Source organism: Maylandia zebra, linkage group LG7 (genome assembly GCF_041146795.1).
Source record: "Maylandia zebra isolate NMK-2024a linkage group LG7, Mzebra_GT3a, whole genome shotgun sequence".
Taxonomy (NCBI): domain Eukaryota; kingdom Metazoa; phylum Chordata; class Actinopteri; order Cichliformes; family Cichlidae; genus Maylandia; species Maylandia zebra.
The window spans coordinates 13,130,082-13,143,720 of NC_135173.1; the positions used below are offsets into that span (position 1 = coordinate 13,130,082).

Here is a 13,639-nt window from a genome sequence, read left to right on the forward strand (position 1 = left end):
ATAGTCACCAGCAGCAGCACCGCCCTTCTCCCCTCCCCGGCGGGAGACGCTGAGTGCTACGTCAGAGTCACACATACCCAGAGGAGGGACCGCAACAAAACGGCGGTTAAACACCACAGAGGCTCGTTATAGAGACCGGATAACCCCGACTGAATCAAGGTGAACTACGGGGTAATCCACACAAAGGTCACAGCCTGCAAGCAAGATAAATATTGAGTATATGCGGGCTTTCTTTTCTGTACAAACCATAATAACCCAAACAAAGTCATCAGGCTCATTTACTCAAAGCTTAATGCGGAGTTTAAAAGTTTTTTACAGTTGTTACAAAATAGTTCCAATCTAATGGTCATTGTAGAAATATTACCTGTTTGTTTTCTAAATATATTAAATTAATTTCTGAAGCTCTACGCATTTACAGTCACCCAATATTCATTAAGATCTAGCTAATGTAGGCCTGTAATTTATTATGTAGAATACATGCTGGATCATATCTTCATATTAGAGGAAACCCACTGAAATAATCAGCAACAATGTAATGTCCTAATAACTAAATCAGAATAAATCTGCTTGGTTTTAAGGCAAAAGTACTACGTCATTAACACAAATCGCAATGACTGAGATATATAATGCTCTAAACAAACTCAATCATAACAGATTTATCTTTGATATTTTCTATTTGACAATTTTCATGACAAATCATTGGTAATTTAGCAGTCACGACATAAGGTAAAAACACAGTCATTATGAAAATTTATTAAGGTCCTGATTTGTCTCCAGGATGGGTACGGGAAAGATACATTCCACAATGTCTCAGCAGAGGGCCCTCTAATTTTAGCAGGGGAAGGTTACCATACTCGGAGATAGGTCTGCAGAGGAGTCACATGACGGGCTTAGTAGTGAGCCAGTAAAAGAGACAGCCAGGTCACCTCTAAAGTGCTCTTCAGATTATAGCAGGCCTCCGCTGGTTGAAAAAACCTCTAAAGCCTTAACAATAATGTATTTACCCAAGCAGCATGGCTTAAACTGTGTGTAATAACAATGTCGAGAAGGTCAGTGCAATAAGAATGTCATTCAGTTGTCCCTGAAATACAAAACTTTGACCTGCATATTCAATGAGAGGCTGCAATAAAGAGCATGGTCACTGCAGTCAGGTGGCTGTTAGCTAATCCTCTCACTTTATACAGCCACTTCAGAACACCTCTAGGTTTTCACATGTACTTTGTGGCCTGTGCTTCCCCGATTTACAGACACTCCGCAGCTCTCCACAGTGAAAACATTCACTCTCAGGTGTCACAAGAATTACAAGGTCAAATCTCTCTATATTGTCCCTGTCTAGACTCATTGTGTTATGCTTTAAAGTTCAGAGAAAGCACGCCTTATTGATCTGACACAGTAAAATTTTATTCCAGATTCAGTTGCTCCACTGCAGCTCTGATTAGGCTTTAATTGAGATCTGATAGTGTAGGCTGATGCTGTTATTACTGTCATCTCGGTGCTTCTGGTGGGTTTCCTCTTTTGTCTGCTCACTCAACAGCACAGACAGTTCTTAATGTGCTCGTAGGAGTTTGGGATATCATGTGATTCTTAGGTGTTTTATATAGCTTCAAAACACGTCTTGTTGTGCTTGACTGGCAACTGTGACTAAAACAGAAATGAAATATAGGCCTAGTTTAAGGGCTAATGTGATGTATGTGTCTCATCTGCTAGAATCACGTAAAAATACACCAAGACAGCGTTGATGAGCCTACAGCGACATCTGCTGTACAATTTATGAGTATTCCTTGTAGATGATAGATTTGTCTGTTTATTAAGCTTAAATCACGAGTGCTTTATTGCATACCAGCTGTGCTTCACTGCATAATAACTGCACATATTATATCTTGAGCCCAGCATACATTGACCTTGCATATTTTATGAGTTGATGATACCTAAATAAAGCTGAAATGGAAATGCAGCTTTAAGAGATGCAGTTGGCTTTATTTTAGAACAAAAATGTATTTTGTAAAAACAAAACAAAACAAAAAACAGCTGACATTCAGTGTAAAAAAAAACATCTTATTTACACCTTATTTATTTTTATTTGATTATTAAATTTTATTACTGCCATAGAAAGATGTGGATCATCATGTCTGATTTACACCCTTTTTGATTTTTACACCCTTTCAGGAAAGAGACTCCATGGACTATGATATTCACAAATGACACTGAGAAAAAGAAATAAAGTTCAAGTAAGACATAATACATGCGTGTGAATGAGAGGGAGACCGGTGGAAAGGTAAAGATGCAAGGAGCAGAAGTAGTGAAAGTAGATGAGTTTAAATACCTGGTGTGGCAGTGGTCAGTGCACAAGAGAGGTGAAGAAGAGAGTGTGGGCAGGGTGGGTGTCGGTGGAGACAAGTGTCTGAGGGGATGTGAGAGAGAAAGATAGCAGCAAGATTGAAGAGGATGTTTAACAGCCTGTTATGATACAGATATGTAGAAGGTTGGTGTCAAAGGAGGATGCTGGCAGGGTGAGATGGAGGCAGATGATCCACTGTGGTGACCTCTAGAGGGAGCAGATGAAACGAGAAGATGGAAAGTTGTGAGATGATAATAGTTTCAGCAAAGATGTTTTTACTAAATCCTAAAGATACCACTACAGTTTGATTTGATTGCATTTTGTTATATTGGAGTTTGTTTGTTTTTAGTTTAATAGCATTGAACTTTTTCAGATTTGTTAAAAATCTAAAAAAAAAAAAAAAGTTCTAAAATAGCCAAAATGTACTTTACTAGCTGCTTTCTTTGGCAATAGCTTTTAAAAAATTGCTTAAAAATATTATTAACACTATTGACAAAAATGAACCAATAGGATTCCCGTGTAGGGCGGCGATGGGCGGTACTTCCTGGGCAAAGGCTCCGCTTGTTATGTAGCTGTTATTGACGCGGTTTACTTTGTAGCAGGCAGTAAGGTCTCGCTTGCAGGAAAGTTCGCCGGCGTTTCTCCAACCGGACTTTAAGAGAAGCAGATTCATAAACAGTAACAGGGTCAGCAGGGACAATGCGGACCTCCTCGGCTGCACGCTCATTTGTTTCCCAGTATCCTAAAACTACTGCATTGGTCACAGTAGCAGGTATGAAGTGACCCGACGCAGGCTCTTTTTCACAAAAGCAGGTGTTGTGTGTTAAAAGAAAAACAAAGTAACTCATATAATAGCTAATCACTGATTTACATTAATGGTCTGATCATACGTGTAGACTGTAAACAGCACACGGATGGCTGTCTTAGCTCGTGCTCTTTTACAGACTCTGTGACGTTTACTTGACGTTGCATAAGCATGTAGGCCTTTTGCGCACGGACCCACGTGCTCGTTAAAATGACAAGTGCCTTTGATTTTGCATCACGTTTATAAGAATATAGTTAAAGTGAATTTGTTAAGCTACAGCTTATTAACATCTTAACTAAATATTCACTAACACACTGTTCTAGGTGTGCCTGGTGCTTTACAGTGCAGTTTGAATGAGCTTTCACACTTTTGATGTGCCTATATTGTTTATATTTGTTTTTTTAGGTGGTTTGCTAGCTTGTTTTATTTATTACAAAAAAAGGTAGGGAACCTGATATTTTCACGGTCACGGTCTGCCATCATAGCTTTATAGTTACTAATTTGTTTTTATTTTTTATTTCGTTTTGACTTTTGCTTTTGCTTTTAATTCTGTTTAATTTCAGTTCGTTTCCAGTAGGTTTGCTCATTTCAGTTTATTTTGTAAATGCTTCAAATTAATAACATAGGTGCATCTACTAAATACCTCGGATGAGTTTAAATCTCAGTGAACTCAACCTAAAGGTTAGCGGAATAGTTTTCTGAAAATGTTATTAATTTGAGAAGGAAGTCACCTAGGATTCTCAAATTGATGCTATAGGTGTGTCTACTGGTTTGCCGGTATTTTTATTGTTTGAAAGTGTTGACTTTTATTTGAGTTTTTATTAGTTTAGATGTTAAAAAACACTTTTTTACACAATCACCATCCCAAAACCCAAACTTGTTCAATTTGTAGTTATGTAAAATAGAGAGACAATGTTTTAAAAAAAATATTTATGCACATTTGGACAAAGAAAAAAGCAGTTTTAATTATTTCTCAGATTATTTTAAGGCACTTTAAGGCTTTTTCTGTTAAACTCATTCAAGTGTATTATCTTCAGGGTGTGGAAGAAGGGGTCAGAAATTTATATTTGAGAAAATCTTGGTCCTAAAACATCTGTTGAATCTGTGCAGTTGTGTTTTGTTTTGGGTGGGTGGGGGTTTCCTTTTCTAGAAGGTGAAGATGGCTCTGATCAGTGGAGATTTAGAGCTGTCACTATGCGGACATTTTTACAGGAGTGGGACTTTTTGGTTTGAAGAAGTGGATGGCAGGTGGTGTGTGTCACAGCAAAGCCCGCTTAGATGGAAAGACAGTCCTGATCACTGGAGCCAACACTGGGATTGGCAAAGAAACTGCTGTTGACATGGCTAGAAGAGGTTGGTGATTTGCCAGGATTTATATATCCAATTTTATAATCTAATATCTGTTCAGGTGTAATGACTTTGCTCCCGCATTGCAGGCGCGAGGGTTATTCTGGCTTGTAGGGACATGGAAAGAGCTAATAAAGCTGCAGAAGAAGTGAAAAAGAGAAGCGGAAATGACAGCGTGATTGTCAGAAAGTTGGATTTGGCATCTCTACAGTCAATACGCCAACTTGCCAAAGATGTCCTAGCAAGTGAGGAGCGCCTGGATGTTCTCATCAATAATGCAGGTGGATGTATAAATCACATCAGACCCACTATGGTGTGATGTAGCATATTATGCCAGCTTTGTGACTGTGCATTCGTGTTTAACAGGCAGGGATAGCTCAGTAGGTAGAGTGGTGGCCCCATGATCGGAAGGTCGGGGGTTTGACTCCACTGAACGGCTACCCTGAGGTGCCCCTGAGCAAGGTACCGTCCCTACACACTGCTCCCCGGGCGCTGCACTGGCGGCTGCCCACTGCTTCACTGGGTGAATGGGTTAAATGCAGAGGAACTATTTCCCTATGGGGACTAACACGCACACTTTACTTTAACAGGCGGTAAATACATTTCCTTTGATATTCCTACCTTTAGGCATAATGAGCTGTCCAAAATGGAAGACTGAAGATGGCTTTGAAATGCAATTTGGTGTGAACCACCTGGGCCACTTCCTTTTAACGAACTGTCTGTTAGATCTCCTGAAGAAGTCAGCGCCGAGCCGCATTGTGAATGTCTCCAGCTTAGCGCATGAGAGAGGTGCAGTTTTTCCTCTTTTTTTCTAGTTCATATAAAGAGAATTAGTTGTTTTTTTTAAATCTCTCAGGAATGTCATCCTTTTATATTCATTTAATGTTAAATACCACATCTGTGAATAAGGATGAAGTGCTTTCTCTCAACAGGTCAAATCCATTTTGATGACATAAATCAGGACAAAGATTACCGGCCTTGGAGAAGCTACGCTCAAAGTAAACTAGCTAATGTCCTCTTTACAAAAGAGCTGGCCAACAGGCTGCAAGGTGCTGCGTCTGTTTTATATCTATATTTCTATGTGTCGTTACACATTGAATGGGATTTCATGTCCTTGTAATGACTTGTGTTCTGCATCTTGTCATTTTGCAGGTACTGGCGTAACAGCATATAGCCTCCACCCTGGAGTCATCCGCACCGAGCTTGGCCGACACTTCTGGCCCACAGTGCCCCTGTGGAAGAGGGTTTTGTATGTGCCCTTCGTGTTTTTCATCAAGAATCCGACAGAAGGAGCTCAGACCACCATCTACTGCGCTGTGGAGGAAAGCCTGCAAAATGAGAGTGGACTCTATTACAGGTCAGTCTGTGTAATTCAACAGATGGGCTCTTTATTGATAGACAGCCAAAAGGGATATTGCTCGGCTCGCCCATGTGGGGGAAATGGATCATATTGAGAACAACACTAACATACTCTACTGAGACTGGTATTGTGAATGTGTAATGAAGCATATTAGCAATGAAACAGCTGGACTCTTCTTTCTCAGTGCAGTCTAATGCAATATCTTCCCTCAGTGGATGTGCAGACACAGGAAATGAATCTGATACCAGTTCTTTATTTTCTTCAAAATTATACTCTGAATACGTCATTGCACGGGAGTCATTGGATTCATTTTGATGATAGGGAACGTGAGTTAGGGATTGCTTTTGCACTTTAAAAAACTACAAGTAGCTGATAGTAAAAGCAGAAAAAATTTTCTAATAACACTGATAAAGAAACTACTTAGTGCCAGTCAGTCATGTCTAGTAGGATTCTCCAACCTCTCAATGGGCCTTTTAAAGGTGACAACAGGGAACACAGTTGATCTGCGTACAGTAAAATAAATGTTCTTGTGATTTGTTGAATATAATTAAGTCCAGTTAACACAACTGTTTAAAAACCTAATGTGTTAACATGCTGTGGGTTTTTCCACAGCATGATAATTCCTCTATGCATGAAAAATGTTGTCCAAGTCCAGTAAATGATGTCAGCGTGAACACTGATTCAAATCCAGTGAATTAGACGGACACATCTAAAACATAACGAGCAGACACATTAACGTTCATTTGGGGTCGTGTACTTAACCTTTTCGTGAATGTTAAATAATTATTCACTCTCATTTTAACTCTGGTCTTACTCCTGGGGGACAATTCTGTGTTTTTAGCTGCTGAATCCTAAATTCTGAACACCATCTAATCTGGTCTATTAACTGTCATCTGTTTGTTTCTGGGCTGGTAGAGCAGTGTAGAGCAGGCTCATCGAGGCTTTTATGCAGGAAATAGCTGTGTGCTACAGGTGAAAGCTTAGCTGATGAGACCAGAATTGTGGGTTGGAAAATCAGAGCAATTATCTAAGGAGACTTAAAGGCTTTGTAGAGGTGAGGGGTGTTTGGTGAGTGACTCATTTGCAACTACAAGCGACCCCTTTTACATTGTAAGCATACTACAGTAGCAATTTAGCACTAATATAAAAATGTGGATTAGCACAATATAAAATGAGATTTTGATACAAGGAATCTTTTTGAGACAGAAAGTCAAGATCATATGATAAATAAAGGAATCATCATGTCAGCAGGGTCGCTGCGTCAGTGTGCATGCCCAGAAAAAAAATGCCTAGACAAAATCACAGTCAATATAAATGCCACAAACCAGCTGCAATACACTGACAGCTTTCCACCTTTTGCAGATTTCCAGTATTTCATTACTGCTGACATTATCTTATCAGGCATTTCAGCCATTTACCAGTGAATGACTGACATTTAAGTGGTGCTGCATGTGTTCAAGATTTTAAAAATGGCAAGAGCTGATTGCATGCTCACACACACACATATTTATATTTATAGATAGATAGACAGATAGATAGATATACCAGAGGCCTGGCGGCTTGAGGGTCCTGCGCAGTATCTTAGCTGTTCCTAGGACTGTGCTCTTCTGGACAGAGATCTCCGAAGTTGTTCCCGGGATCTGCTGGAGCCACTCGCCTAGCTTGGGAGTCGCTGCACCTAATACTCCGATTACCACTGGGACCACCGTTACCTTCACCCTCCACATCTTCTCGAGCTCTTCTCTCGAGAAGATGTGGAGGATATATATATATATATATATATATATATATATATATATATATATATATATATATATATATGGAGGGTATATATAAATGCTGGCAGCACATTTTAAAGTATCTGAGGCCTGATGAGGATCATTTTCCATTAACTCTTCACATCACAATGACCAGATCATTCTATTCATTTATTGTATTTATTGTGTACCTAACACTGTACCTAACACACTGTGTAACAAACAGTTTAGCATTTATCTACTAAAGAGCCATGCTCACATCTAGAACTGTTTTGCTAAAATAAGCAGGGCTTTCCCTAAAAATAGATTGTCTTGATGTTTCTCCACAGTCTGTGTATTTATTAATTCTCCCCCTGAAGTGAGCGAGTCTGTAATCTGTTCTGTTTGTTTGTTTGTTTGTCTGTCTGTTTGTTAGCAGTCTACAACAGCTCGAGCTGATTTAATTTAGGTGAAAATCTAGTCAATGTCGTACCAAATGTGAAAGTCAGTAAAAACTTTATATTACCCCCAATGTTTTATGGATCAAGTTCAAACAATATACAAAGTCTTGGTGGGCATGAGTACCTGGGTTGGCTAAACATTTGACCTTGACCTTTATTGTTGGTGCCCAAGGTCAAAGTTGACCTTGGAAAAAAATACAATATAATAAGTATTATGTTCCATATGAAAGGGAACATGAAGAGTGCTCTACAACACACCTCTTTTTTTTCTCCCACTATGACACCCTATGATGTCAGAATGAACCCATAACAGGCTGAGATCAGGATGTTGTAATAAAATGATGATAATAATAATAATAATAATAATTAAAAAACATCAAAGTTTTAGTATAGCCTTTGCCCTTTAAAGGAAGTCCCGTTTTCTGAGTGTTCTTGTTTGAAATTAGAACATTTTAAGATTTTCCTTAATAGTTTTTTTTAGCAATTACAAAGCATATGATTTAATCTTAATTTAAACTGCTGATACTAGAACCTGACTGATATTGGACTTTTATGACCAATACCCATATTTGGAATGTTGCTTTGTTGTCACCACAAGTCATGGGTTACTCATTTACACTTCTCCTATCGATGCCAACAGGGAAGTTGCGGAGTGCCATCTGGTGGAATATCTGTGTAACATCAACATTTATAACATAATTGGAGGTTTTAGTTGTCAACCATACCGATATATCGCCACATAACAAATATCGGTTTGGCTCTACTTGATGTTATTTTTGTATATAAAGTGAAAACTGACTCTTTTGGTCTTTGTATGAAATTATATGGGTAATAACATAACTAATAAATATCTAAATTCCTATAATTATCTTTAAGAAAACAGTATAAAATATTAAGACATTGTTGCCTTGTAAATTATCCTTTGATTGCATATCTTGCCTTTTTTATCTGACTGATTAACTTGTTCTTGTGACTTAATCAACTCAGCATGAACAGATCAAGTTGTGTGTTTAACACTAAAGTCTGCACTGATTACAGCGACTGCGCCCCTAAAACAGCAGCCCCTCAGGGTCTGGATGATGAAGCTGCCAAGAAGCTGTGGGAGCTGAGTGCCTCTGTGGTCGGTCTGACATAGTCACAGCGACGATGATGATGATTTTGATGATGATTGTCATCATCGCGGTGCCACTGGACTGCCAGGTGGCCTGAGGAAAGAACTGGTACTCTTTCTAGTGAACATCTGCGCTGCTAGTAGCAGCTGAGCTCCTGCTTAAGGACAACAAATGAACAAAAGACAGAAATTCACAAGTGATAGACATTTATTTAGAATATACAACAAACTAATTGGAAAAATACTATGAATTAAATTAAGTTTTTTCTTTAACAGAAGCAATGCTTCACAGGTCAGTTACATGGAAGCTGTATGATCTTTAGCATTGATTGCCTTTAGCTTGAAATGACATTTTAATTGATGGGTTTCACCAATATCTGTGTGGACTAAGGGTTAAAATGTCATTTATTGTTGCTTGGGTTTATCATATAAGAATTATATATGAATGTGCTTTAGCTTTTTGTAACACTGCTAATAGTGGTATTCAGTTTCTTTCTCGTGGGCATTAAAGTGCTCTTATACATAGCCCATTGTTATACCTGTCTTTTAAGGCATACTGTTTATCCACATCCTATGTATTCATCACGAGTCTTCATTTTGATCCATGTGAGACCAGCAGTGCTGAGACAAAACACATGTTGGTTACATCACCATGAATTAAAGTTTTCTTTATACAAAATTTGTATCTGCTCATCACTTTTTTCGGTTTCTTTTTAAAGGCACTTTGTACAGAATTGCTACAAACAGTCCAATTTCATCTTATCCAAAGCTACATCTCAGACAAATGCATCACATTTTTTTTTCTTTTTCTTTTTTTCTTTTTTTTCGTGAGACAGAATGTCCATTATGGTGCTAATTACATATGCACAAAGTGCACCCTATCTGCCACCAGCTACAAATGTACCCTGTGTGTTCCTTTAATGTTACATGATCAGCTAGTTCAGAGGAAAAGTACCATATCTTGGCATTTACATTCAAAACTGTAAAACATATACAGCAGATGTTGTGAAGTCAAAAGATAGTTATCCTTAAGGTTGAGTGTGACACGGGGAGGAAATCTACCTATATTGCTCAGTTTTAATGTATCTATATATTCTATCTATATTTTTTAATTACACATAATTCAACAACTAGATGGCTCTGAGTCTACACAAATGACACAAATGACTTGTGTAGACTATGGATGTACTTCCTCACAATCTATGGTGTTAACATCTCTACTTCCACAATATTTGCTGCATAAACTTCATAACTAACTAATGCTCTTCAAAATCAGAAAGCTGTTTCATCTGTTCCACTTGCATAGAGTGCCTTCTCACAAGTTTCTTCTTCAACTTGAGGCCACCTCTCTTTGGTGTGTTTGGTGCTACTGGAGCTATAGATCTAATACCTGTGGCCAGAGGTGAGGAGGGCTTGTTGCTAGCCCCGATATCGGGAATGGGAGGGTTTGGGTTTATGTTAAGAGGGGGGAGGTGGCCAGGCCTGGTGTGGGAGATGTGATCCAGCAGAAGTGTGCCTGAGCCTCTTCTCTCCAGGAGACCAGGTGCACGCCTGCGTGCTGTGCTGGGAGAGGATGTGCTGGCATTGCTGTCTAGAGATTCTCTGGAGCTGGTTAACATCACAAGTGGAGAGGTGTTTAGTTTCCTGCGCTCCACCGGGACCTTAGGAGAATCTAACATGGCAGAGTCTGAATAGAGCTGTGAGTCTGAGTCATAGTGATCATTCCCCAGGTGTCTCCTATGCATTGTGTCTCTCAGACTGGCTAGTCCACTGCTGCAGCTGCTGCTCTCCTGCTCTGTAGGCACCGTGCTGCGCCGTGCCAGTGGCTGGTGTTGGCCTAGCGTTCTCTCATATGATGGTTTAGATGTTGGAGGAACTGATAATGAGGTGGTCATTTTGCAGGGCTGTTCTCCCACTAGTGGGAATAAGCTGTCCTTCCCATCTACACTGTTCTGTCGAGATAAAGCCGACCTCTTACTCAGAGAGAGTCCGTTTACCCCTGCAACAACATCCTCATCAGAACTAGCTTTCTTACTCTCATCATGGGCGGCGGCGGCAGCAGCAGCCAGGACAGAGGGTGCAATCAACCCCCAAGGCTCTGATTGCAGCCGCTTCAGCTGAGGCAAACGTGCACGTTTGGGGTTTGCAGGCCGCCGCGTCGGCGACGTGGGCCCATTGGCAAGTTTCGAAGCTGAGCTGGAGGTTTTTAGCTTTGTCTGGAAACTGAAGACTGTGTTTTGTTGCTCTTGCTCAGGTGAGGGCGATGCTGTGACGTTAATATCAGAGGGAGAAGTGCAGTACGCCGGGGAAGATCTCTCAACCAGCTCTGGTGATGGAGGGACATTTAGATACTGTTTGGTAGTCTTAGTGCCAGATGGTGACTTGTCTGTGGTGATTATGATCACCTCCTTGCCTTTAGCTTTGCATGCATCCAAGAGCAGTTTAAGTGTCTCTTTGTCATCTGCGTTTATGGCATAGACCAGCGCTGAGGCCCCGCTCCTGTCTTCCAGGCTGGGATCAGCACCGTTGCTAAGTAGGTGATCCACCACTTTGTGTCCAGCCTTGTGAATGCAGGCGTGCATTAAAGCTGTCCGACCTCCTTTGTCCTGTATGTTGGGGTCCGCTTGGTTGTCCAGCAGATATTTTACGAGCTTTGCCTTACTTACACTCTGCTGGTCGGTGTGTGTGGACATGCAGGCCACCATGAGAGGTGTTTCCCCACGTTCATTGCTCTCGTTGATGTAGGCACCTCCTTCCAACAAGAGCCTGGTGAGTCTCAAGCGTCTGAGCCACACTGCCTTCAGGAGTGAGTTTCCATCTGTCCGCAGTTCCAGAATATCTGCCATTACCCAGCCAATCACAGATCTTCTCAGTACTGAACTCACAGCTCGCAGCCCTTTGAACAAATTTGTGGAATTAGTTCAGCTTACATAGTAAAATGAGTGATTAATACCCACTTTGTTTGTCTGCTTTTCTATTTGTTATCACTGCCAGCAGGTGGCAGTCTGTTACAACCTAAAGAAAATAAAAATAAAACTTACTCTTATAGATCTGTGAAATATAGTGGATATATTGTTTGTTTAATTATTGAAATTGAATCAGTGTTGTACAAAAAATTGGCAGTTTTCCTAAAATGCTCATGCACGTCCTCAAAGATCACATATATCCATGCAGAAGTCAGCGTGGTAACACACCTGTTAGAGTCATAAACACTACTGATAGATGTGTCATGATGTCATAATCAAAGTTGATTTTTTTTTCTAAACCTCTATCTAGACAGCAGTGCCCCCCACCCCCCACCCAACATACTGATACTGACACAAAAGCCTCCAGTATTCACTACAAGTAAGCATAAACATAATTTTTCCACCTTTCTGGGACGAATATACGAGAGACTGCGCGTAAATGCGATGTTTGTTATATAAATTTCAAATAGTGATCCAAACATCTGTTCAAGCTCTTTAACTGGCGACATTAAATAACGTCACGCTAAGCTCAAAGAGTCGCTGTCCGCGGTTCTCATTTTGGGTAACTTGGCTCGAAAGACGCGCTCCATTACACGTTGCGGTGTTCGTCGTCTTATTCTGCTTCAAATCCCAAATGTAAACATTTTATCTGCAGTTTGAATATTAATTTGCCAACATTAGACATACATTTGATTTCACATGCAACACAAGCTGTCGATCTAATTTAACAGCCTCCGCCTTCACCGATACAAGATAGCGAGGTAAAGTTGAATTAATTAACCTTCACGTGTAATATTGTTTGTGTGACAGTTGTTTCCTTACCTGGTCAAAGAGGAGATTTTCCATGTTCAAAGTAACCAGTGCTCTGCCATCTGCGAGGGCGAAATTAAAGATTCAAAACAGAAAGTTTGTTGAAGTTCTCCACAATAATCCTATTTTCTTTTTTGTTATGCAGCCGTGACTGTTCCCATCAATACGTCTTGGTTTAGGTTACAGTGTGCCGTGCCTCTCTGGCACCATAACGCATGAGCTGTGTGGCTTTTGTTATGGAGGCACACCACATCAGTCCAATGGGGAGTATTCCTTTCACTGCGCACTCAAGGATCACAACCTGGAGATGCTGCGGGTTATAAATAACTTACTTTCTTGCTGGTTGAATGAAACGTGTGTTCTCTTGACGTCAGAGTCGACCAAAATAAATTGCGTCTGATGAAAAACCTCTGTCTCGGTCTTTATATCTGCTGGACACAAACAAAACGAGTGCTGCCTCCTAAAGACATGCAAATGATCTGCGCGCGCGTGTTATTTTAATTATGTCAAAAGAGCAGTATGAAAATGAAAACGGTGGGCACAGTTTGGCCTACACGTGATGAAGATGAGAAGGCTGCTTTTTCTCCTAGAGCCTAGTGCTTAGGCTGCTTTTTGAATTTTCTTCAGATAGTAAGTCTGCGCTATAAATACGATTTAATCTTTCTGCAGGGTGGAACAGGAATAAAGGCAGGTTGTCTGTCTGCC

At 40.2% G+C, this 13,639-nt stretch overlaps 2 protein-coding genes across 3 annotated transcripts; one reads left to right on the forward strand and one right to left on the reverse strand.

Annotated features, from left to right (window-relative positions):
• The first annotated feature begins 29 nt into the window (after window positions 1–29).
• On the forward strand, window positions 30–9,837 carry LOC101469393 (retinol dehydrogenase 13). 2 transcript variants are annotated; one of them, XM_076885783.1, is made up of 7 exons: window positions 30–159; window positions 4,356–4,496; window positions 4,580–4,771; window positions 5,118–5,279; window positions 5,423–5,539; window positions 5,643–5,847; window positions 9,086–9,837. In XM_076885783.1, exons 2-7 carry the CDS (start codon window positions 4,385–4,387, stop codon window positions 9,180–9,182), a joined length of 885 nt encoding a protein of 294 aa, XP_076741898.1. In that variant the 5' UTR covers window positions 30–159; window positions 4,356–4,384; the 3' UTR covers window positions 9,183–9,837. The 2 variants fall into 2 exon arrangements, with proteins under 2 accessions (XP_076741898.1, XP_004553247.1); XM_004553190.3 differs by lacking the exon at window positions 30–159 and adding an exon at window positions 2,887–3,110.
• A 15-nt stretch (window positions 9,838–9,852) lies between these two features.
• On the reverse strand, window positions 9,853–13,334 carry ankrd34c (ankyrin repeat domain 34C). Its single transcript, XM_004553188.3, has 2 exons — window positions 12,947–13,334; window positions 9,853–12,054 (listed from the first exon to the last, which is right to left on the reverse strand). Exon 2 carries the CDS (start codon window positions 12,002–12,004, stop codon window positions 10,415–10,417), a length of 1,590 nt encoding a protein of 529 aa, XP_004553245.1. The 5' UTR covers window positions 12,005–12,054; window positions 12,947–13,334; the 3' UTR covers window positions 9,853–10,414.
• Between the last annotated feature and the right edge of the window lie 305 nt (window positions 13,335–13,639).

Bases quoted from the DNA above. Each gene is read 5' to 3' on its own strand.
- LOC101469393 (XM_004553190.3), top strand. From the start codon at position 3,038: ATGCGGACCTCCTCGGCTGCACGCTCATTTGTTTCCCAGTATCCTAAA. The intron at 4,497-4,579 runs GTTGGTGATTTG...CCCGCATTGCAG, and splicing joins TGTTGACATGGCTAGAAGAG to GCGCGAGGGTTATTCTGGCT. The intron at 4,772-5,117 runs GTGGATGTATAA...TCCTACCTTTAG, and splicing joins TGTTCTCATCAATAATGCAG to GCATAATGAGCTGTCCAAAA.
- ankrd34c (XM_004553188.3), bottom strand. From the start codon at position 12,004: ATGGCAGATATTCTGGAACTGCGGACAGATGGAAACTCACTCCTGAAG.